The sequence below is a fragment of the Tinamus guttatus genome, unplaced genomic scaffold (genome assembly GCF_059628265.1).
Source record: "Tinamus guttatus ecotype Peru unplaced genomic scaffold, ASM5962826v1 Tinamus_guttatus_pri_ptg000489l, whole genome shotgun sequence".
NCBI classification, from domain to species: domain Eukaryota; kingdom Metazoa; phylum Chordata; class Aves; order Tinamiformes; family Tinamidae; genus Tinamus; species Tinamus guttatus.
In genome coordinates, this window is record NW_028289023.1 from 3,391,725 (window position 1) to 3,416,066 (window position 24,342).

The window sequence follows — 24,342 nt, forward strand, 5'->3', positions numbered from 1 at the left end:
AATTAATACAGTTGTTTAAAGAAGCTGTGGATCAGGTCACTGAAGAACTTCAGATTCATGTGAAAATTACTAGGTCTGTAGCATGGTGGGTTCATATGTCATGTTGCGCTGTACCTAAGAAATACAACTGCAGGCTTATCTGAAAGGGGACGTGGGGCTATTCCTCCCCAGGTGCAGAACCCTGCACTTGCCTTTGTTGAACCTCATGAGGTTACCTATGATTATGCACACATATGGTTATAACACACATCAACTTTTAACTTTGGCCAGCTTTTAGAGCCATATTTTCATATATCTTGACGTTTTAAAGTAAGACTGGCAATTGTGAATGTATTCATGCAGCCTTGGGAACAGAGCAGAAAAGCAACAAATCTAGGAAGTAAGTGCTCCAAATCTTCCATTTGGACAAAAGCGTGCTGTCCGAATAAAACCTTTTTGTAAGGCAAATACAGGCACAGACAAGAAACACTGAATCCTAAGCCTGCCAAGTGGCAGTGGTTGGCATGTTATAGTGCAACTGCACAGGATCCCTAAAAATGAAAAACCTGAGTATTTCACACCTGAACTGTGTGGAAAACACTATGAATGATGAGGCAGCTCATAGTGACTTTAAATGTTGCAGTAGGGAAATGTCTGTACATTTGAAAGGCCTCACTTGTTAAACCTTGTGTGCCTGACATATAGTCCTTAGCTGAATGAAGATAAGCCTGGTTTGTAGTTGTTGGTTTTGTTGTTTACTGGCTGCCTGATCTTAGAGGGACTGCATCGCGTCATGCCTGCATGTCGCCTTCTAGAAGGTGGGACTGATCTTTGCCTCACTTTTCAAAGACTTTCTGAGACTTGTCCATAAACAACACTTTATAAAAGTAGTATATTTATTAATTCATTTGTTCTATTCAACACTACAGCTTCTGTGAGGGGACTGCACAGTGGCTTTCAATTGCTCTGGCTCTCACTACAGACAGGTCTCCATTGCCCTCCTTCTCATGTCTGTTCTTCATACAGGCAGATTTCCTTTCACGCTGAACGTGGTCTGTGCTCTTGGTAAAATCTGGAGCTCAAATGTTATTGAAATGCTTCTAATTTATTTGTTACAAATTACACTTAATGACTGTTACAGTTACAAAGCCAGATAGGAATTACATTGATATTTCTACCCAACTTGATGTACAAACAATGCATTAATTGATATTCCGTTGTAACACATTCATCACTACATTAAAAAAAAAGATAAAGCAAAATCAGCCTGGCATAGGAACAACTTTAGGAAGTTAGTGATGCAGCTTGTCACATTATCCTTTTTATTCTTAAATTACTCCCAGAAGCCTTTCCTGTTCCTCACACCTGCTTTGCACGTGTCCCATGAATGGGCTTTCCTACTAATCGTAATTTATGGCTAAGTTCGAGTAGGCATCTTGAAGGAAGACTCAAATGACCTTTTTTTAGCAATTTAAAGCAAGGCAAAAATATGCAGTCAGTGCAGTGAGCAGATGAATGTGAACGCGAACTTGGCGGCGTTCAAGAGCGCGTCCTGCTGCATGTGGAGCTGAAGCACGTGGTAGCTATTTGAACTGCTCAGAGCAAATGTTCTGCATTGGAAGCTTCTGTAGTTGGTACATTACTGGGACAGGTCGCAGGTGTTAAGGAAAGCGATTTTGCTATTAGGAAATGGGCTTTAGTGGCAGAAACAAGCTTGGTTGGACCTGATCTTGAAGGTCTTTTCCAGCCATTCTGATTCTATAAGAACAGAATTCTCCTAGGATGAAGCCTTCTTTAAACCTTAGCAGTGTGTAAATCTGTCAATAGCCATGCATGCTCTGGAGTGGCTCATAAAACTCTTTTATAGTGAAAATACTATGGTATTATTTTATTCTTGTATATAGTAAGGGACTAAAACAGTACTAATGGGAAAGGAAGCAGTGGTAGTGAACAACCTAGAGCTCAGATCTGCTGTAAATGGTTTTGTGCCCTTCTGCCAGTTCCTGGTCCTTGAGCTCTAGTTATTAGAAGGCATCACGGCCGCTTTCTTTCTGCCTCACAGTTATTAGTGCTCCGTTTAATGAGGTCTCCAGTCGATAATTAGTTCTGCCTCCTTGATGCTGCCCTGTCAGAGTATTCTTAGCAGTCTGTACCTTTAGTTTGAGAAATAAGAACAGCCTTGGTCTACATCCTCTTTCTTAAAGTGTAAATAAAAGTCATTCTTAACTTTCAGATGAAAACTCAATTACACCTAGCTAGATTTTACCGTAATTATGTTTCAATTAGACCTTGGTGTATGAAAACTTAATTAAAATATCAGGTGAACTATGGACCAGCTTATAGGGGAAAAGGAGATGGGATACTAATTGCTTCAAGGAGTTCTTTTTGAAAGAGGACTGTGAGTGTTGAGTCCCCTCGCTGCTCTGTGGCAGGATTGTCAATTATCCTCAAGTGTGAATGTTTGCTTAGGAATATCCTCTGCAAAACCAGTAATGCTGACGCTCTGAGCATAGGGTATGCCTGCTCTTATTTGAGAGAGATTCCTGCTTTTAGTTGTGTTTCTTTGTGGTGGTTTGTGGCATAAAATTGTTCCACTTAAGACTCGAAGAGATGCACTAGAGAGCATTGGCTGAATTCTTACCACTAGCTTTTCCTTACACCATTCTGAAGGGCCTTGGAGATACCTTTTAATCTCTAGGTAGCCTAGAGTTTCCAGAGTCTTGTATCAATGAACGACACTTACTGAGAGCATCTGAGTGTCTGCCTGGGCCTTGCGGTGGGCTGACCTGCAGCTCTTCCTTCATCCTCCCTGGCTGACGCTCCATGCTCGCTGTGAACTCCTTGGATCCTTCTGCTCTCGGCACTGTTAATATGCAGGTCTACAGAACAAAATTTTAATTAAAGCAATCCTGTTAGCAGAATTACATCTGCTGTTTGAGAGACAGCTGGCAGTGCAGCATGGCTGGGGGTCTGCAAACTGTCCAAATCTGAAAGCCGTTATTTCTAGGAATGAACCCATGGGCCTTGAAGTACCAGCACTGGGTGGATGAAGATTCCTACTTACCTGAGACTGCTCCGCTTGTCAAGCAGATCTCTTATTGTAGTTGTCTTTCACTGGAAGCAAATAGCTCCTACTGAAATGACAGAGGGAAACTCCGGACCATGTGGGAACCTCCATGGAAGCCGGACACATTTAGAGTGAGGCACTTTCCCTAAAGCAAAGCAATGTGCAGCTTTCAGGCTTTGTGTTAAGGGTGTTGGCTTCACCAGTGCTAAGGGAGTGCCTTTTAGCATGCAAAACTTGCAAGGTACACCAGAAAAAGCAGTGTACTTTTCCTCCTCCCTCACCCCAGTATCGCACATGTGGACATCTTCCACATTGTTCTTTCTGCCTTTTTTTTTTTTTTCAAGAAGAGTTTGGCCCGAATCAATGCACAAATAGATACACTTCATTTTAAAAGGAAAAAAATTAAAAAAAAAGCCATCCATCTATTTTTGGAATATGCTGATTTGAAGCACAGTTCCCATGCTTTGCCCTTCTAGGGGGTCTCTGCACACTTTATATATTCTCAGAGTAGTGTTTTGTACTGGCTTGCCTAAAAATAGCTGGGCAAGGAGGCGAAAGAGAAGGGTTTTGGTGGATTACCCTGCTCAGATCTTCTGCACTTTCATCCTGTGCATGAACAGTCTGGTGTATGTACACCTTTCATGGCACTTTTAATGCCCCTATTTGTGGCATGTATTGCATTTTTCTGTGTTCTCTGAGTGCCCTGAACACATACACGGTGCCACCCCTTCCTAAGTTAAACTGCTAAATTATATTCAACAAAGTTTGGAAAAGCAGCGTTTTGCTGTTTTGCTTTGCTTTCCTATCAGCTTTCAAAATCATCATCTGAAAATAAGACTTTTCTGTAAATAAATTCTTTGGTAAAGCCAGGAGTCCTTAAGTGACTATTTTCCCTAGGTGTAGGTGAGCAGCAGGTATAGCGTGGTGTGCACGGCCAAAGAATGAGTATCCGCAGCAAAGCGTTGCTTGTATCAGTAAATATTAAAACTGAAAGCTTCTTCACTTTTAAAGTTAGTGAAGTGAGGCTTGCCTTACGTGTTTGTGCAAGCAGTCGTGCAGAAAGGTGCTGTGTTGCATTGATAATTTTCAAATAGAAGTAAAATATTCTCTCCTGGAGTGAGCAGCTTTGCAGTATGGTGAAAGTAAATACAGAACCTGTGCTGCTTTACTCTTTCACAAAAGAAAGATCTTCCACAGCTTGTGAGTTCGCAGAATCTTTGCAAATGAAGGTGATTCAGAAACAAAAAGAGCTTTTTATTAGTTGCCTTTTAGTAGCTTTTAGGTGTAGTTATTAATCTGCTGCTATTTTAATGGCTAAAGAGTGCACTTAATGACATCCTCGTGCCTTTCAAGTAGACTGAACAATAGCAAATTCCATATGGAAAATTAGCAATAACACCTGCCCCTGTGTGCCTGTGCACATATGTGCTTTTTGAGAAATGAATGCCTAAATGGGGGAAAAAAAAATCTAAAAATGCTGTTCCAGAAATAACTCTTCTGTTCCCGGCAGGCTGGATTTAGTGGAGAAAGGAAAGAGGGGGGTGGGGGGGGTGGGGAGAAAATCCACTTAGGGGTTGAAGCTTGCAGCTTGTTAAATGCAAATTGATAGCTATGTAAGTGACTCAACAAAAGACTTTTTAAGCTCCTTTCCTTACTGAGACTATAGATCTAGATTAGCAATCAATTACTTTGTTTGTATGCTCTGAAGAACCTGTCACAGATCTTAGTTTCTTATGGGTTTACTTGTTAGTCTTCTATTCCTCTATTTTTCAGGTGAATTTTTAGCAGGAATCATTCTGTTTAAAAGCTCGGGATATTCTGAAATCATTCTTAAAGCTAGAGCCGCTCCTGGATTTGGGCAGCATGAGATGTTTAACGCTCCTCCTTCCCATGCTCCAGGTTTCTGGGGTAGGATCCACTGCCCCGATAACAAGCACAGATTTATTGGATGGTGCCAAGTGGGAAAGGAGGTGCCTCGGTAGGATGGCCAGGAGCCCAGGCAGCGAGCGGAGCTGTGTCTAACCAAGCACTGGACAACACAGATTAGGGGGCAGTATCGGCTGCCTGTTACAGAAGACAGAATTTGGGTAACTAACTCTGTGTTTCTGTGAAGTGAAAGCCATGATCTGATACCTGCAGTGCTAAGTGTTTCCTTTTGCTTTGAGCGTATCTGATAGTTTTGCTTAAACTTTTCCTGATATTTAGCGTTATTATTTTGTGTTCTGTGGGTTAAATCCTACTCTCTCCTGATTTTTGCGATTCAAAATAAATTTTGTTTCCATACTTTTTGTATAACATAGCCTTGCATAGTCCTATGATGCTGGAGAATAAAATGGTTTGGTCTGGAAATTCTCTTCCCAAAATGAACTGCCTTACATATGCTACTGGTGCTGAGAGGGATCCTGCTGTTGTCTTCACCTGACCTCAAGGGCTTCCTCCGTTCAGTTTGCTCTCGCATGAGGTTCTGTCGCCCTAACCCTTGCTTCGCCAGCTTTCCCAGGGAGTGGGGTTTCTTCCCCTTTCTTCTTATTCTGCTGATACTCACAGACTGGCACATTTTGTAGTCTGCTCTGCATACGGCTCTTCTTCGGGGGAACTGACTACTTCGAAATTCCAGCTGTGAATAACATTTTGGTCTTTATTTCCTGTCTTTGTTATGAGTGCTGTCGGAGAGTCTTGCAAATTTGTGTCTGTGTTTTCAAATTCTTGCTTAATGTTTTTAATAAACTTAAGGTTCTAGCCTTTAAGTTCTTGTCTGTCTTGATTCTAGGTTCTTAGTTATTTTTTCATTGTCTTAACCACCTAGTTTCCAGGTTAAACAAAACAAAAAAAATCTGGGTTGCAGAAGCTCTCTTTCCACAGCACTGTAGGAAAATAAGTATTCTGATACATATTTCCTCTTGGATTACTGAATTTATAAAATCTTCTTGAAGGATACTGCCTTGAAGGTGTCAGAGGAAAGTATTAGCACTTTTATTGCACAAGTACTGTATTCATATGTTACCATCGTATATATCCATGTGTAAAATTTGTCTTTGAACCTGTAACTTGATCAAGGCAGACTTTTAAACTTGAAATTACCTTTGTGTGTAACGCAGTTCACAAAGACCAACATTATTTATTGATCTGCTATTTACAGTACTAGTGACAGTTGTGGGTATTTGTTGTGGCACACAGTCTGTTAGAATAAATACCCTTTGCAGTAAAAATGTATCTTGTTTGTTAATGCTGGATATTTTTCTCCTTACACACTATACAAGTAGATTCTTCCATAGATTGACAATAAAGACTATATAATTATTATGAAACTGTCACTTTTTATCTACAAAGTTAGCCAGTTTGTTGTATTAAGCCTCTTGAGTATTAATACTCAGACATCAGTAATGATCTAAAATTATCTATTGGCAGGAATGACTTAGAGCTGATGTACAGGAACTTCTCACTGTCCGTGTCTGAACTACAGTAAAAATCTACGGGGATAATATGGAGGAATACAACTGAAAAGAATGCTCAGTGAAAGTCTCTTTGCCTATATATATATTAAAAACATGATACACTCTGGGATCAACCGTGTTTCAAGGCACTACATTTAGCTTGCGTGTTCAATATCCAAGATGCAAGAATTTTATCAAATTTCCTATGAAGTCACTAGAAGGACACATTAGTCTGGTATTCGGATCAAGCTTGGCAAATTTCCCTTATCCCCTTTGGAGTTTTCTATTTTAATTAAGAAAAATATTCAAACTTTCTCATAGCATAGCAACATCTATTAAGCTATTTATTAATATTTAATTCCTGATTATCTTTGCCATAAACTTATTCTCAATCAACCTCCGCAGATCCTCCCTCTGTCTGTGGAATGATCTCCTGGAGATGCTTAGAATCCTTACAAGTAGTGCAAACCTCCAAGGGCTGCTTCTTAATGAGCCAATTTCAAAGTTAGTTGCATTAAAATTTAACATTTTAATGAAAATTCACTCTTGCAAGTTTATTTAAAATATGTAATGGCATACAGGTTAAAAAATAGATAAGACTATTATCTTAGTGTAATAATCTTTATAGCTTTATATGTTAGTGAAGAATGTCTCAGTCTTAGGGAGTGTCCTCCTGAAAGCAAATGTTTGAGTAATTTCTGTTTCTATTCATTTGGAGCTCCTAAAATAATTTCCTTATTCAGCTGTCACTGTTTTTTCTTGTGAATAGGGATTAATGGCTTGGTTACTGAAAGAGAACCAGGAATATATTTGCTATTTATTTATTTATTTATTTGTGATTCCTTCACACCTTGGTTTTCAGTTTCCAGCTTGACAGTCTAAAACTGCTGTTCATCCTGGCTCAGGCCGGTGTCTTGATGGTACCTTTTTCTGCCTCTAGGCCTGAATGACCTATAAACATATATAATGTATATAAACCTTAGGAGGTAGAGGGAGGCCCTTCTGGTTGCTGTATTGCCTAGTTTCCCAGGGAGATCACTAGTGCTGGTGCAAGGCGTTAGTTGAGGAAAAGAGGGGACAAATCAGTGGTAGCCCCAGCTCCTGCATGAGCCTCCCTGACACTTCCAGCTCTCTACCAGAACGATCACTTGTCTGCATATTTTCATAAACAAGAGTTTGGATTCCTTTTTTTTTTCCTTTTGTTTTGCTAGGTTACTTTTAATCTCATTTCTAAAAATATCTTTTTAATTCTCCTGATCATCATTGGAATTCTCCTTTATAACCTTTTTCTTTTGTACATAGATTTGTTGATTTTGTCCCTGAACTACTTGATGAATTCTGTATAATGCTTTGGTAGTGGTATGAATACTTATATGTTCATACAGAAAATACCTTCCTGAATGCTAATACCGCCCTAACATGCCTCTCCACACCTGCTTTCTCTTGATTTTCTTAAAAGTGAGCTGTGCCCTCTGTCCCTTATCTCAGCGTTCAGGCTAGAGTAGCAGCTATAGTAATTAGTCTCTTAAATGAATATCTGAGAAGTGAAATAATATTTAATATGATTGTTTCAGTTCATCGTATCAACTAATGCTTCCTGTATGATAATTAGCTGCATCTTGTGGTCCAAATTTAAGGAGTCTTCTATTATATTTGTTTCTGAACCATTCTCCTAATGAGGTTGGAAGGCCAGTGCCTTGGTTAGTCGAGTGGATAAGGACGGGGCTCGTCTGCCGTCCCTTCTCTGATATCCTGGCCATGGTGCACAATGAAGAGCTTGAACTGCCTCCGACAGAACTCCCAGTTAATTGTTTCCATTTTCTTTTCCTCACATCTTGTCACTTAACCAGCTTTATTACTTAGGTATTGATATACTTGCCTGCAGCCAGCATCTTTTCTTTGGTGTGAACCGTTCAACAGTGTGAGCATATTAAAAAATGTCATTGTAGTGTCAGTGAAAAACTTTCTTATATGAAAGATTAAGAAAAGATTACTTTGTGATCATATTTATTTTGCTAGGAGAGTTGTTCTTTGTTTCTAAATTTCTTTAATATGTCTATTAAAAGAACTACATGATGAATTCTCGTTGTTATGTATTTCAGAGATGTTTATAGTTGATTAACATTTAATGCCTTGCTTCTGATTATGCCTTTTCAGAAGAATTTACTCTCCTAGGCTGTAGCAATTGAAAGCAATCCTGTAATGTGAATAACATTATAAAATCTAAAATATTATCATTTCTTCTTAGAGGTATGAATTTTTCCTTATTGTGGTCTGCCTTAGAATAACTTTCTTACTCCAGTCCATTTTTAGAAATAATTTTGCTTTTGTGTATCAATGCCTGCTGGATGACAGCCAGTCAAATTAGGTAGGTTTTCCTGTTTGTCTCTTCCCATTTCCCAAAACCTGCTTCAGACTGAGAAGTTGAGGTATGTTCTGATGTCCTTGTGATAGGTTTCCATTCATCACTTTGTTTTCCTGGTAAGCTGTTTTTCCTTTGTTTGCTTTTGTTTTTTTGTTAGGATGTCTTTCTTTCCCTTTTGGGAAATACATTAGTGAGAGTAAGGCCTGAGTATAAGGCAAGAAATGAGAACTTTGAGAGCATCATTATGAAAATTTGCAAAGGTCAGAAAGCGGATGTGGAAGTCTAGGATGCAGCAGTGACTGGGGAGTATCTGTCACTATGGGACCATGATGCTGGGTAGGCATTTGACTTCTGCAGTATGTGGCAAATACATTGTTATGTGGAGAAAAGTGGAAAAAAAAGTCAGTTTTGTATTCTTTAATATGCAGACATGGTCAGAATGTTGAAAGATAGTAGGTTGGTGAAGCATGAGGTGTTTGATCACGCGAACATTCAGTGTAAGAGGAAGGGCATTAGAATAATTAGGAGTTTGGGGCGTTCTCTGAGATGTTTCAGGTGTCTTGCACATTCTACAGAAGAGAACCTTATTCTACAAAATCAGTTTTATCAAGCTAATACTCTTTTCTAACTTCTTATTTTCTTCCCAAGGAATCATATTTTGATAATTGCAAGCTTGATGGTAACTGGTCTGAATGATTGCATGAATGTCAGCTGAATAACTGGTGTCACTTGGTGGCTGAAGGTGTGTAACCTTTCCCTGGCAATTCTTGGAGACATTAACTTTCTGGTAGAAGGCAGTAATAATAGTAAACCTCCTGCTGTCATGATGTGCCTTGTTCAGGAACGTAATGGCACTTTTCAAAAGTGTTTTAACCTTCACATTGCCCTTATGTTACAGAAATGGGCTATGGTTATACCCATAAACAGCAAGTGTCACCTTAACCACAGTTCACTGCATTTCTAGCACTTTTCCAGGATGGATTGTGTGCTCTGGATGCTGTCAGTAGCTTTTGGTCTGTTCAGTTGGGCACCTCTGTTTTCTGAGTGCATTGGTAGCAGATTTGTCTGACTTAATTTAAAATTTCTTTGCAAATCATGTGTAAAGTCAACCCTTCTAAGTAGCTGCATAGACTAAACTGAGAGGATATTAAGCAGGAAAATGTGCCCCAGGATACGAAAGCTGAGCAGCACCCAACCAACCAGGTGGAGAAGAGCAGCTGGGTTGAGTGGGTAGGTTGCCTGCCTGAGGACAGGTCGTGTGTCTGAGGTCAGAGCCCTTGGCCCTGATGGCTATGAACTGTGCTGTATCCTTATTATAACTGGTGAATCTCAACTGATTTTCACCTGATTCATATTAAATTTTCTGACTTTTTTTCTGACTTTGTCATGCTGAAAGAAATTTGTAGATGGAAATTTTTTTCCAAGGTGTTATGTTTCTGTAAGCTGAACTGTTGCAACTTGGCACGCAGTCAGAATAACTTCTTTCATAATTCAGTAATGTTAAAAACCCGGCTGACATTTGCAGTGTGGAAAAGGAGCAAATGAAATTAGCGTGAGCCTGTGGAGGCAACCCCGCTTGAAGCACAGTGTTCTCCTGTGTAATTGGCTTCCAAGCTGCACTCTTATGCGTGAGATATCGTTATATAGGAGTCTGGCCTGAACTCTAAATGGCAAGCTCCAATAGTATGGAGAACCCTGTTGTAATCTCCCAGCTTCACCATAAATTAAAGTTATGTAATTAAAAACAAAAACCGAAAGTAGCTCTTTTGCAGAGCATAATGGTTTTGATTGTGCACACCTAATAAAATCCATGTGTAGACCTTGCCATCTTTGCCTCACAAATTCACTTCACTGAATGATTCAAAGATACCCTTCCTGGGAGTATGTGTTATTTCTCTAAAGCTTCTAATGGTATCCTCATTTGCAGGGCCTGGGAGAGGATGAATATTAGGGACTGGCTTTGAGTAGCATCCTGTAAGAAAATTGCCAAGCCTCTATTCTTTACTGTTCCTCAAAAGAGGGACATGGAACAGTTTTTCCTCCTCCATACTTACCGCAAGGTCTATTCTATGTTTACACCTCCAAGCTTCTTTTTGGAGGACGTTGTTCCCGGTGCCCTGAAATTCAATCATCTTTTCTCATTTCCTTGTTACTCTTATGAACAGCAGGGAAGATATTTATGGAGCAGTCGATAAAACAGCCTTTCCAGGATGATATTTTGCACCCTTGAAGTACCATGGATTTTTAGCTAAGATTGGTCTGTTATAAAGAGGACTACTTTGAAAACAGCCCATCTAGAAGATGCTGGAATCGTTATAGAGCAGTAGGGAGGAAAGAGCTGCTCTCCTGCAAGGAGTGACGAGGATGGCAGAGAGCAAGGTGTAGATGTTCTCAATACAGGCCCTGCAGAGCTGCTAAACGTCTGGCCCACATGCAGACTTAGTCATGAATTCCCTAACCTGGTGAGAATTGGAAGCTTAGGGTGTATCAGAGAATTGCTTGATCCTTGTTTTGCTGTTGAGCTTTTCCTAAGCCTTTGCTGCCAGCTACCATTAGAGGCAGATTCGCTTGGCTGACAGAGTCGGTCTTAGTATCAAAAGATCTTCCTGGATCTTCTGGGAGCAGGAAGATGTTTTTCTCTTGCCAATTCGCAAAAGGAGAGCAGAGATGTGAGCCGGCGCCACAGAGCAGCTCTCCTGAGGCCGGGGTATTCTTCCTCCCTGCCTTGCTCCAGCAGGAGCATCCCAACACACTGGCTCCAACCATCATCTCATCTGCGCTGGCTTTGAGAAAGGGCACGCATTCCTGGATTTTCCTGGGAGAGCTTCTCTTTCCCACATGCACTGTCTCCATCTGCTTGACTGTAATTAGTTAAAACACTGATAGGAAAGACACAGAAGAAATATTTCTGGTAGTGGCATGTGTTTGCGAATGTGCCTGCATGTCGAGCAGACAAAGGGCGAGCTGAATGCTGGTTTTTCTGCAGTGTGTTCTGGTGAGCTTCGAAAAAGGCTCGAATATTTTTTTAATGTTTTCTTGACACTTTTATGTGGCTTTTTATGCCTGGTGGGCTGCTCGGTTCAAGGAGCTGCCAGTGTCTTCTGGAAGGTTCCGCAGTGCAGCGGCTCTGTGACCAAAGGCCCCTGGCACCATTTTGTTGTCCAGTGGCCTCCGCTCCTCACTTGGGTGTCTGGCCTTTTTCCTAGCACGTATGAGACAGCTTTATACTCCAGAGAAGTTGAGAAAAAGTTGTTTTTGTATAATAATAATAATAATAATAATGATGGTGGTGATGGAATTGCACATCAGGAATACTGTGTGGCCCTGTTTTTTCCCCAGGGTGGAGAGCAGGCTGCTGTGTGAACTCAGAGCTGTGAACACTTAGTGTCTTTTTATGTAAAACCCCGAGTTAGTTCTTTTGATTTAGTTATGTGGACTTGGATCATGGCATCTCTGATTCAAAAGAGATGATTCCATTGTCTTTGCAGGATGCTTTTTATTTAGTCTTAATAGGCACGCGGTGTGAATTAGAGTAAGGTGTTCTTTGTTTCATTGAATAAAACACTGAATTTGAGATCCAGTCACTTGTAACCAGTGTGTTTGCCCACAGCAAGGTATTTAGACCTTTTTTTGAGGGGGGCAGAGGCAGGAACCTGGAAATAATCACTGAAAGAATACATAGGGATACAATGTTTCATGTGAAAAGAAGCTGTAATATCTGTTTCCGTTTCATTAAGGGCATTTAAATTTGTTTTTGTAGGTGTGGCATCTATGACAGTGCCAGTGTACATCGCCGAAGTCGCTCCGCCACACTTAAGAGGCAGATTAGTTACCATTAATACGCTCTTCATCACGGGAGGGCAGTTTTTCGCGAGTGTCATCGATGGACTCTTCAGCTACCTCGCAAAGGATGGATGGAGGTTTGTGGACTGTTGCATTTAAAACCAAGATTTTTATGATTTTGGCAAACCTAGATAAATATACTGAAAAAAACTTACTGTACAACAACTATCATAATTCAGAGGGGTAAAACAGAGTTCACATATAAAGTGGTAAATCTATAAATTGAAATGGGACTTTACTGCTGAATACTATGCATGCTGCTTTCACTTGAGACTTAATACTTGAAACCTATTTAGCTTTTATGACTTTATAGTGAGTTTTAAAATGCATGACCAATAAATATATATCAGAAAGCTTTAATGATTGTAGTGAAGATTGTAGTATATAAGCAGCTTGTCTCTTGCCTTTAAAATGCATTATTATTTCATTTTATTTTTCCCCAAACAGACAAACTTCCAGCAAATATGGTGCTATAGGTACAAAATAATGGTATAAATAGAATATTCTTAATTTGAGGAATAGTCATTCAAACAGAATTGAAGTAAAGGTTATTGTAGCATAATGTTGTGGTTGAAGTTTAGATTACAGAATGATATGGCTCTCTTTTGCTCCACTTTCTGGATATTACATTCTTCCTCCAGTAATTGCGAAGTGTTTCTGAACTGCTGCTGTATACTTTATTTATGATGATGCACCCTTTGAGAGAGAGAGAGACTAGAAATCTATATCTCTAGGAATTCTGTAGTCTGGCTTTGCAACTGCTCAGATGTCCCTCTATTGATTTTTCATATTAGTGATCCAGGATTATTTACTGGAATTTATAGAACAAAAATCAACAGAGACAATGAAAAAGCCTCCATTCTTCAAGAGTGGTTCCACTTAGTGGCTCTTTGAGGAGGATGAGAATATCTTCGGTTCTTGTGGCCAATCCTTAGTAAATTTTCTTAGAAAATACAGAGAAAAAATCCCAAACTCTTAGGTGTCAAAGTTTTTTTAGGATGTCTTGTGAACTTTATTAATTTTATAATTTGTACCTTTTTTTGTTTCACTTTCTTCTAAAGTCCCGTGCTCTCCTGTAGTGTTTCTGTCTGCTGTAGATCCATTGTCATTCGAAAAGACAGGCCTTCAGAAAAATCACTTGCTCTGCATCAAGAAATTCCATAAATATATCATCACTGCAAATTCTGTGACAGTGGTATGAACCAAGAAAAATGAAATGTTTGCCATTAAAAGCCTCTCTGACTAGAGCTCAAACAATGAGGTGGACCTCCTGAGGTGTCACATTAGAGCAGTGGTCTTGATGACAAGCTGAGGAAGTGCAGGGTAGATGAATAGATGGTGAGGTGGATTGCAGAGCTCAAAGGTTATCATCAGTGGTTCAGAGTTCAGACTCTATCTGGGCAGCTGTATTGGGTCCAGTAGTGCTGAATTTATTCATCAGTCACCAGGATGAAGGGACAGAGCTCACCCTCAGCAGGTTTGCAGGTGATGCAAAAGGGGAGAAGTGGCTGATAACCCAGAGGGCTGTAGAGCCAGTCAGGGGGACCTGGGCAGGCGGAGAGATCAGCAGAGAGGAACCTCATGAAGTCCAAAAAAGGGAAGTGCAGGGTCCTTTACCTGGGGAGGAGTAACTCCCTCCACCAATAAAGGCTGGGCGCTGGCCTGCTGGAAAACAGCTCTGCCGAAAAGGATCTGGCGGTCCTGTTGAACAAGTTGACCATGAGCCAGTGATGTGTCCTTGGGACCAAGAAGGTCAAGGGTGTCCTGGGACCATTAGGAAGAGTGTTGTCAGCAGATTGAGTGAGCTAGTCCTGCCGCTCTGCTCAGCCCTGGTGAGGCCACATCTGGAGCACTGTATCCAGTGCTGGGCTCCCTGATAGAAGACAGACATGGAGCTATGACTAGAGCAAGTCAGTGGAGGGCTGCTAAGATGATTAAGAGCCTGGAACATCTCTCATCTGAGGAAAGGCTGAGAGAGCTGGGACTATTCAGCCTGGAGAAGACTGAGAGGGACAGATCTTGTCCGTGTGTTAAAGTGTCTGAAGGGAGGGTGTCAAGAGATGGGGCTAGACTCTTCTCTCTGATGCCCAATGATAGGACAAGAGGCAATGGGTACAAACTGAAACCCAGGCAGTTCCCTGTGAACACGAAGAAAAACTTCTTTGCTGTGAGTTAACTGACACGAGTTGCCCAGAAAAGTAGTCGAGTCTCCTTCGTTGGAGATGTTCAAAAGCCATCTGGACAACGTGTTCTAGGTGATGCTGCTTGAGCAGGGAGGTTGGACTAGGGGGTCTACAGAGGTCTCTTCCAACCTCAACCATTCTGTGAAATAGTCTTAATTTTTTTTTTTTTTTAAGGGTAGAGTAACTACACCTTTCCTGCACTCCCAGAAATGTGTTTAGTTTTGAGAAGAGATAAATGAAGCAGAAATCCATTTTTGGTTAAAATGCTAAATACTAGCTGAAGTATTTGATCTTACAGCCAATTATCCTGTAGGTTAATGACTCCCAAGACATGAGGCCAGACTTACAAGAAAAGAACGGGGAAAATACTGCAACTTTCAAAGTAGCAGAAATAAACTGTGGAAAACAAAGAATGGATCTGCTAGTCTCTCTCAACCACAGAAAAGTAATGATGTATTTTACATACATGCCAGGTCCAATTCTGGCTGATTAAGGGAAGCTAAGTGCAGAGAGACTGTTGAAGATGCGCTGGACAGAAATTGAGGCTATGCTGCAGATCAGGTACCCAGCAATTCTCCCTCAGCTCCAGGGTGGAGCTCTTACTTGGGGAATGTTTCCTTGTCTGTCTGTCCTTAGCTACGTTATTGCAGCCTGAGCCTGAGCTGAAAAGCATGCATGTTTGTCGCATGGAAAGAGTGGTCATTGCACATGTAGGGAGAAAACACAGGCATTCTTGGAAATGCTGGGTATTAAATTAAAAATAAACAGAGGAAAAAAAAACTTACCTGACTTATGTCACTATAAATCCTGCTAATGCTGTTTTAGTAGTATTGTTGAGATGTGTTTAAGAGAAGTGTTGTAGCAGACATTAAATTTCATGCTAGGTTTTTTTTCAGGTCTGTTAGACATCTAGTTTCAAATGGAAATCCTTGTAATCTATATAGGAAAGAACTATATTAGGTTTCTGAAAGCTGGCTCCCTGCATGTTGTTGCCTCCTTTAAATGGAGTATATGAAGTTGTTTATCTGGAAGTAGTGGCAATTCTTGAACTTGAAATGGATTTGTGCTCTTAACTGTGTGTTTTCCATCTGGCCTGCTCCTTATGCTCAACTTTAACCAGAAACAGGTCAATTGGAAACTGAATTCAGTGACTGAGCACTTTCTGTGGATTTTTTTTTTAATCTTGTTCCCAACAAATAATCTAAGAGGATCCAACTGGTAACCTTGACAGGCTGAGTCTAGCATTCAGGTGTACCATTCACCTTAAGAAGCAAAGTTTTTTGAATATACTCTGCTTCTTAGCTCTGGAGGCTGCTGCTGCAATGGACTAAAAGGCTTTGATAAGCCCTGGAGGAGCAGAAACTGGCTAATATGAGTGTAAAGGAATAAATCTGTTTAGTGGGATCTGTTAAAAGATCCTTCTGCTTGCAAGCTGATGGAATGCAGCAGTTGGGCATATAATTTTTATGGTTTTGGTCTACTTTCCAGCTAAAATAAAAAAGACTGTCTATACTACACAAATGCAAATATCAAATACACCGTTTGGTAAACTTCAGGGATGTATGTGTAAAGGTGATGTCTGTGACTGCTCAACTAATTTTGCTTCCACAAACTTTACTGTTTTCAATTTTTATTTCTTCTCTCTGTTTTTCTTTTTATAAATAAGGATGAGCTGTACCATGCTTATATCATTAGAAAACAAAATATCTTCTCATTTTTTTTCCTCTGGTCCAAGATAATTTACCTATATGGCCTGTGGAAATTTCAGCCAGTTTTAGCAAGAACTTGAGGTCTCAGTTTGGTGCAGGAAAGACTGGCCTGCATGCAGGTTGTCCAGGAATGGCCAGCCTTTTTCCATTTTCGTTTGGGTGTCCTTTTTGCCATTCTCCATTTTCTGCCCTTTTGTATTGCTCCGGTCTTCCTTTAAGTCTGCAAATGATACTCTAAGAAAAGTTTTTGTTTGTTTGTTTTTGTTTTTTCCATTTGCATTGGGAGTGCATTCGGATTTCTCAAATACATTTGAGAGATACAGAGTTCTGAAACTAGTTTCCTTTAATGGTTGTACAGTTTTTCATATTCTAATATCAGTCTCATTTTGTAGTACACGTTATAGAAACATCTGCGCAAGAGACTTAAGAATCTCCTGTGTGAAAGCATGAACCTTGATGTGTGAAGAGAGGAGCCAGGGAAGAGGTTGTTATTAATTCCCCTGATCTCCTTATTGATTTCAAGGTGTGAATCTATTTATGATTTCAGTATACCACAGTGTTCAGTCTGAGGGCTTGTTTCTGGAGGTAATCTAATGGTTATAACCACTGATGTGAAAAACGTTTGCTTGCAATAATATATAAGTGGTACTGTTTGAAGCATTAGCATCATTTGAAGTTCATAATGGAAGCTAAAAAATCCCAGTTGAGGGTACATGGTGTATCTGAGGTATCAAATATCATATTTAAGAAGAAGAACAAAATGATAGATTAATCAGTAATTCTTGTAGTTCTTCTTTGAGTAAGTCCTGAATGCTGAGCTGATGTTTATAACTGGAAATTCTGGAAGGTTCTTAACTCTTTATGGGTTTGATTGCCTCATATGTTACCTGAAGAAAGTAAAAGTTAGAATTCTTCTAGAGACCCAGGTCTTACGTATGTTGTGCTACTGCAAAAAAAAAGCACAATGACTAGAACAATTTAAAATACATGAACTCAGTCTTCCCTTGATACTTGTAGCAAAATTTTATGTAATGTATACATTAAATTTATACATAAAATAACATAAAATTTTGTGTTGTTTACTTGTTCATACTTAATTACGAAGAAGTACAATTCTGTAAAATTAGTTCTGCAGAAGTACAGAGCTGTTGGGAGCTTTACATACGTGTCTCTCCAGTGTAGAGTCTGTCCTGCCATAGGCGCCTGCTAGTGAGATAGGCTGCTTCCCAGCACCTGTGCTGTGTTCTTCTGCAGCGCCGTTTCCTCTGAGCTGCAGGCTTTGGAAAGAACTGGAAAGAATTCCAGCTTGCTTGTGAAAATGTTGGTCATGCTGTATGCATGTGCTTTATTGAAGGAATATGTGATTCTGTGTAATATAAAAATGTGAAGCATGGATATCCGAACCGCTTCTGACACTTAGTTTCAGAGTGTTTTTGTCTTTTGCAGTATTTAGAGTGAATCACAGTGTGCGTGACTGTTGCCTTAGGTATCAGTACTGAGCATCGGAAGTGTCATGTCCCTGAGAGAGATAGTAGAGAATTAGCCTGACTAATTGATATAGTAAAATACTGTCGGTATCTCAAATACTTCTTTGGCTTAAAACATGATTTTGCTGGCTGAAAATACACAAGTGGAATGAAAATGCACAGCTGGAAATTTTCAAAAGGAAAACAGACATCTCCTTAAAAAGGACTTTATTCCTTGTTCATGTGCTTCTATGTATACATGTTTGCTGACCCTAAAAAGCTTTTCTGTGGTTGCATTGGCTTTTTTTTTTTTTCAGTCTCACTTTTATGTCATCAACAGTACCATTTATTTTTAAAGCCATTTGATTTATTTTTCCATTCTTTCCTTTCTTATATCTATCTTTGATTTTTTTTCTGTTCTTTCCTTTTGCATACCTTTGCTGAAAGGGATCAGTTTGGTCCCCGAACCAATGGACTATTTCAGGGTTTTATTAGTCTGAGGCAATGCTTCCCAAAGCACTGGCTGTAGAGTCAGTGACAGAATACTCAGCGTAATCCTTGGTGTGCACTGGATTTGCAGGTGAGAATCCAATTTTCTAAAATCCTTAAAGAACAGGATTCTTGCCTCCTTCATTTCTGAACAGAAAGTAAGAGGGCAGGAGGATAACAGGCAGTCAGGTTCATGGTTTCTCCTATTTAACTTTGTTACGGTGTTTTACTTCCCGGGCAGAGCATCCTTCTTGCTAGGGAAGCAGCATCCTAATATATACATTGTAAAGCTTGAGTATGTGCATGACTATTCGAAGTATGTTTTTGTGGGTAAATATTAGACACTTCTTTCTTTATTCGTTTTTAGGTATATGTTGGGCCTTTCGGCGTTTCCAGCAGCCCTCCAGTTTCTTGGCTTCCTGTTTCTTCCGGAAAGCCCCCGTTGGCTCATTCAGAAAGGGCAGACTCAGAGGGCACGGAGAATTCTCTCTCAGATGCGTGGGAACCAGGCAATTGATGAGGAATATGACAGTATCAAAAACAACATTGAAGAAGAAGAAAAAGAAGTTGGAGCAGGTATGCCAAATATATATTGGCATCTCTGAGGTTCAGTAAGGAGATAAAAATGAAAATAAAAGTTCTAGCTGTAGCCTGTGCAAACTTGATGTTTTGCTTTGCTCGACTGCTTTGGTATTGCTTAAAGTATTTCCTATTTTGGTAACTTTAGAACCAAAAGGATGTTTCTGTTATCCTCTTTAAATGAGGAAAAACTAAAATTGTAATAAGATTCTAAGTTTATACTCCCTTCTTACATTTATTTCATGTGAGAAATGCACGTTTTTCAATAAGCAGAAATGTACATGAAGGTTAAAAGACCAAGCAGACATTCAGGAGGTCCAGGAGGGTTAATGTTTTACATGCCTGAAGTCCATATCCAGGCTAAGAGAATCTCGATGAGGAGCTTTTGGGAAGATTTACAAAACTAGGTGTGTAATATTGAGATTGTTCTTAAGTAGAGACAGTGCATGAGGTTCCTTTGGTCTGCCCAAGAGAATAACGTATTTAAATCTGTTCTTTTTTGACTCTTTTATATTCTTATACAGTTAGCTTTAAGAGAGATTATGGTAACATTGACTATTTTTTTTATCTATTGAATATTTCCCATTTGTGTTGAAATTGTTAAGGTAGGATTGTAGTTAAGGCTCTAAATAATAACTGCTAGGTTCTGTGGAGAGCCGCTTGATGTCTAGTACAAAAGCATTTCTGCTCAGTAGAAATAAATGGAGCAGGAGCCTGACCCATTCGTCCCTTATTTTTGGGCTACAGATTATGATGTGTTTCTTTCTTCTTTAAATCTTTCCTCCTGTTGTTGTACTTTATGTAAAGTAAATGTGAAGTTGTAGGACTACCTCTATCTCAGTTGTTAAAGCTCTCCTATGTACATCTGTAGCTGGGGCTGGCACACTGGTTATGAGATTTTCAGCTTTCTGGGATGTAGATCTCTTAATTTTTTTTCCAGAAAAAAATCATTGTGTAGCTGGAGCACTTTCCTGGAGACATTTTAGTGAAATGAAGCACATTCCTGTGGAAGAATGAGGTAACAGTGAGTCAGTGTTTCCCCTTGGATTATCCATAGCTTCAGATAGCTTCAGAGCTTTTATAGAAAGGCATTAAAAAACTAAGGATACTTACGAGTGTATGCTGTCCAACTTGTCATAGCTGCATTTCACAAAGGTGTTAGATAGCTCGCTCTCTTGTTTCTGATAACTGGTTACAATTTGACTTCATCCCATTTCAGCTAAAGGCTTTACTGTTATAAAATAAAAGTTGTGTTTCAGTAGCATGACAGATGTTTAGTACCCCGGTGACTTGCAGCTGTTTTTTACACAAGTCATATTAACTTGCCGACAGTTTCGTTTCTTGAGGATTTGTTTAGTTATTCAGTGCTGAATTTGGCATGCAGAGTGTGAGATTTCATTGCCAAGAGTTTAGGTGTTCACAGCTCAAATGCATGCAAGGACATTGCAGTTCACTTTGCCATGTGTATTTCTTTCTTATTATTTTCCTGCAGAACTTCTTGAATTCATTACTCCCATTTGTAGCACACTGTTTTAAAACACTAGTTAATAGCAGTGCCAAATGGTGGTAGTCATTCCTGTCAGACATTCTGGATATTATTTCCATTTGCCAAAAGTTTTCTTGTGCCTACATTGAAAGTGGATGTGAATATGGAATCCAAGGAAAGCCAACTTTGTAATTCAAAAATCATCCTGCCTACTTGAGCTAATAGTTTTTTTTCCGTTTCTCTCTCTTCTTTTCCTGAAAGAAGAGCAGGTGTTTTTTCTCATTAACTGATACACAAGCAGCTTCTCAGGGCATCATTCTGTGTGTGAAAAGAAGGCTCTGTTGACTCCTGCATGACTATGGGAGTAGCAGATTGTAACCATGAAACACTGCCGTTGAATCACAGTTAGTAGCACAGTTGTTCTGTACTAGATGTTAATCAAAGACAGGCAGGCACTTAGAAAATGCTGGTAAGCACTTGTACCGTGGCTTAAGTACACAAGTACAGATGAAGTAACTTGTACTGCCAAGTAAATCAGAGGGAGGGATTTTCAATATTAATTCCAGGGTAAACACTTCAGAGCGAAGTTCTGAAGTAAACACGAGTTCTACAGTAAACACTTCAGTGGTTGGCAGTTTTGTGCATAACATTATAGACACTTCTGTAAAGGTCTTTCAGGGTTCTAGCCTGCATTTTAGCATCCATTAGTGAAACTTAAGTACATCATTAATTTTCTGTACACTTAATCACCAGTGAAAGCAAGTCATGGGGAAGATACTATTGGATGAGGGAGCTGGTCTCCCTCGTTAGGTTTTGCATTCTCCCATTGGAGATAAATACATAATGATACAAAGGTATGATCACCTAATTAGCCTTAGGTTTCAGCTCATAACTTTACCCAATAATGGCTAGTTAAAATAGGGTATTTCCAGAGAGGAGATCTGAACTCCCAGTGTTTCCTGGATGCAGTATATTTTTGTTTCTTGCAGCTTTTCTTCATAGTATTTTAACTTCTCAGTCTTGCCTATGACTTTGGCTTCTAGCATTTGCCACTTGCCTCTCTAGAGAGGTACTGGAAGCTCTCAGTCTTTCCATTCCTGATCTTATTTCTTCCCTTACTTCTGACAGTCTCTTTTGTCTTTTGCCATTTCCTAAGAGACCTGCAGTTCATAGACATGCCCCTTAGCATTCCATCAACTGGAATTTTATTTAATGGGACTTACTAATCCTGTGGAACCAGAGTAGGGCAGTGCACAGATCTGAATCATTCGAATTCTAGGGAATTAACTCCATATTTGACATCTAAGGCTACTTTTATTATATTGAGTGGCTCTTGTTTTCAGTAACTGTTACATGAAATTAGATGGAAGTCTTTGGAGCAAAAGGGCAAAGAAAGTGGACTAAGATTTCTTGGAAGAAAACCAGTATGAAAATCAGTATGGCTGATGGACGTCTCAGCCTGAAGTTCTTGTTTGTTGCAGGATCAAATGCAAGGATCAGTTGTAGATCATTTTGCCTTTGTATTTTCCAGGGATCATGACCAATGCACAGAGTAGTTACAAGGAACGTCTGTCTTTCATTCTTATACTTTAGCTATTTGAGCTTTAGAATGACTTTTTCTTTAAGTCTGTTTTCTTAAGAACAAAAATTCTTCTTTTGTGGTGACAGCCTTCATTGGAATTTATTTTGTTTTGAGTTGAAGCCAAAAGAGCAATACTCCTGGGTAATCAAAATTCATGCTGTGGAGACAAATAAAAACTTGGACACATTTTATGGTTTTGAGAAAGTATACTAGCTAAATTCAGCATATAATCAAGGTTATGAGGAAAACCTTTAAAACTCAGCAAGAAATGCATTACTGCATTTAAAGGGGTGTTTAACAGATAAGGAAGATGGATAAAAGACTGCTTTGGTTCTACTTTTATGCTTAAAGTCTTATAAAAGGCAAACTAATTCTCATAAATTTAACCTTTGAAAAATGCAGTGTATAAAGACAACATCTTTTTCTTCCTTGCCTAGTAGTACAGCCACTATATTCTAAAAATTAGGGTTTATTTTTGTTACCTTTTATCAGCAAATTTCCAAGATAGGACACATACACACACACAGTCAGGTTTGAGAACTGAGATATACCAGGGGAAATACTGGTTTTATAGTTATAGGTCTCCCTGGCAGTGCATCAGGAGCCACGCTTGCTTGGATGACTATAACCAAAAAAATCACAGTCCTTGAAAACCTTAGTTTTCAATGTATTAATATAAATTGAATGTTTATCTGAAAATGATGGCTAGGTGCTTTTCAGAAGATGAGACCACTCTGAACAGAACAGGCATTTTGGAACAGCTCCCTATTTATTGGAAGTCCAGAAAGAGAATTCAGGTAAGCTGGTCCTGAAGGGTGGAGAAGAGTGAAGCTTCATGAAAGCCTAAGAGGATCATTATCTAGACAAGAGTAGCTGGAGTTTGTTTTACTTTATACACATATTTTAAATGTATTTTATACATATATGGGTATGTGTGCGTATATGTATATATACACATACACACAAACATGTAATTCTTAAAATTCGGATTTGCTATAAGGTAGCTTTCCACTGACAGCTTACTCTTAACAATATTATCTCCATCAGATCAGAAGTGCATAATTATTTTGTTTTATACAAAGTGGCATTATTCATAGACTGAACCCAAATTTCCTCTTGTGAGGGTAGAACTAACTGCTGTTCTTCATCTCAGCTGCACCCTCCCCAAGTGCCTCTGCTTTATATTTCTAGTTGCATAGCTTTATTTCTTAGTAGGATCAAGCAAAATTTGCCATTTTTGATTAATTGCCCAGATAATATTATTAGTGCCTGCATTCTGTGTGTATTTGTTTGGTCCAGCTACAGTACTTCCTATTTATAGAAAATTATTGTTTTACTTCAATACAAAAAACTTCTTATTTGTACTGTAGCTAGTCCAACAGGCTTGGACCAGGTTATTTTCTAGAAAGAGCATACTTCTAGCCACAATTTTCATACTTTCTGGAAGCTCGGCTCAGTTTTAAAGCAGGAAGCTAGACATATTTATTGGATTTTTGAAAGTAGTACTTACTAGTACATGTTATCAAAGGTTCACTATATAGTCTGGTAAACTTCAAACAGCGTTTGGAGCTAAATTTGTACTGATAGTTGGTCCTACTAGATAACACAAAGGTAGCATGGCACACAGTTATTTTTGTTTTAGCATAGTTGCACTGAAAGATGCCTGGAAGACGTAAACTTGAAAAAAATTAGGAAAGTATTCTTAGTTAGCAAAATGAATGTGTACAGCATGAGTAAAAGCAAAGGAATAAAGCAAGCAGAACAGGATAGGGAAACAAAGGAGCAGACCTGAAGGGGTCAGTGCTTGGATTGTCACAGGGCACACTTAACTCTGAACAAGAATAGCACTGGTTCAGTGCAGAAATTGAGATAAATTAATGCACAGATACCTCCTGCTACCTATCTGATGCAGTTTAGTAAGCCAGCAACCAGAAAGGGAGCACTGGGAGTCGAGAGGGGCCAGAGAAAGAGAAGGCCGAAGGAGAGACAGTGTGAACCGAGCGTGTAGCAGTCAGCCTGAGTGCTCGCTGTTTTGGTAGAAATAGCAATTTTGAGTTTCTGTCGTATTCTTATGTGAGAGATGGGCACACTCTGCATTACACCACATTTTAACTCTCCTGGACCTTTATTTTCATAACAGAATTTCACTGATGTGCTTTT

At 39.4% G+C, this 24,342-nt stretch overlaps 1 protein-coding gene across 1 annotated transcript in view; it reads left to right on the top strand.

The window, feature by feature from the left end:
• The window catches only part of SLC2A13 (solute carrier family 2 member 13), a 124,180-nt gene that overhangs the window by 12,123 nt on the left and 87,715 nt on the right, over window positions 1–24,342 (top strand). The window contains exons 2-3 of the mRNA XM_088533223.1: window positions 12,606–12,765; window positions 18,903–19,111. Coding sequence (XP_088389349.1) covers window positions 12,606–12,765; window positions 18,903–19,111 — 369 coding nt within the window. The remainder of the gene's footprint in view (window positions 1–12,605; window positions 12,766–18,902; window positions 19,112–24,342) is intronic.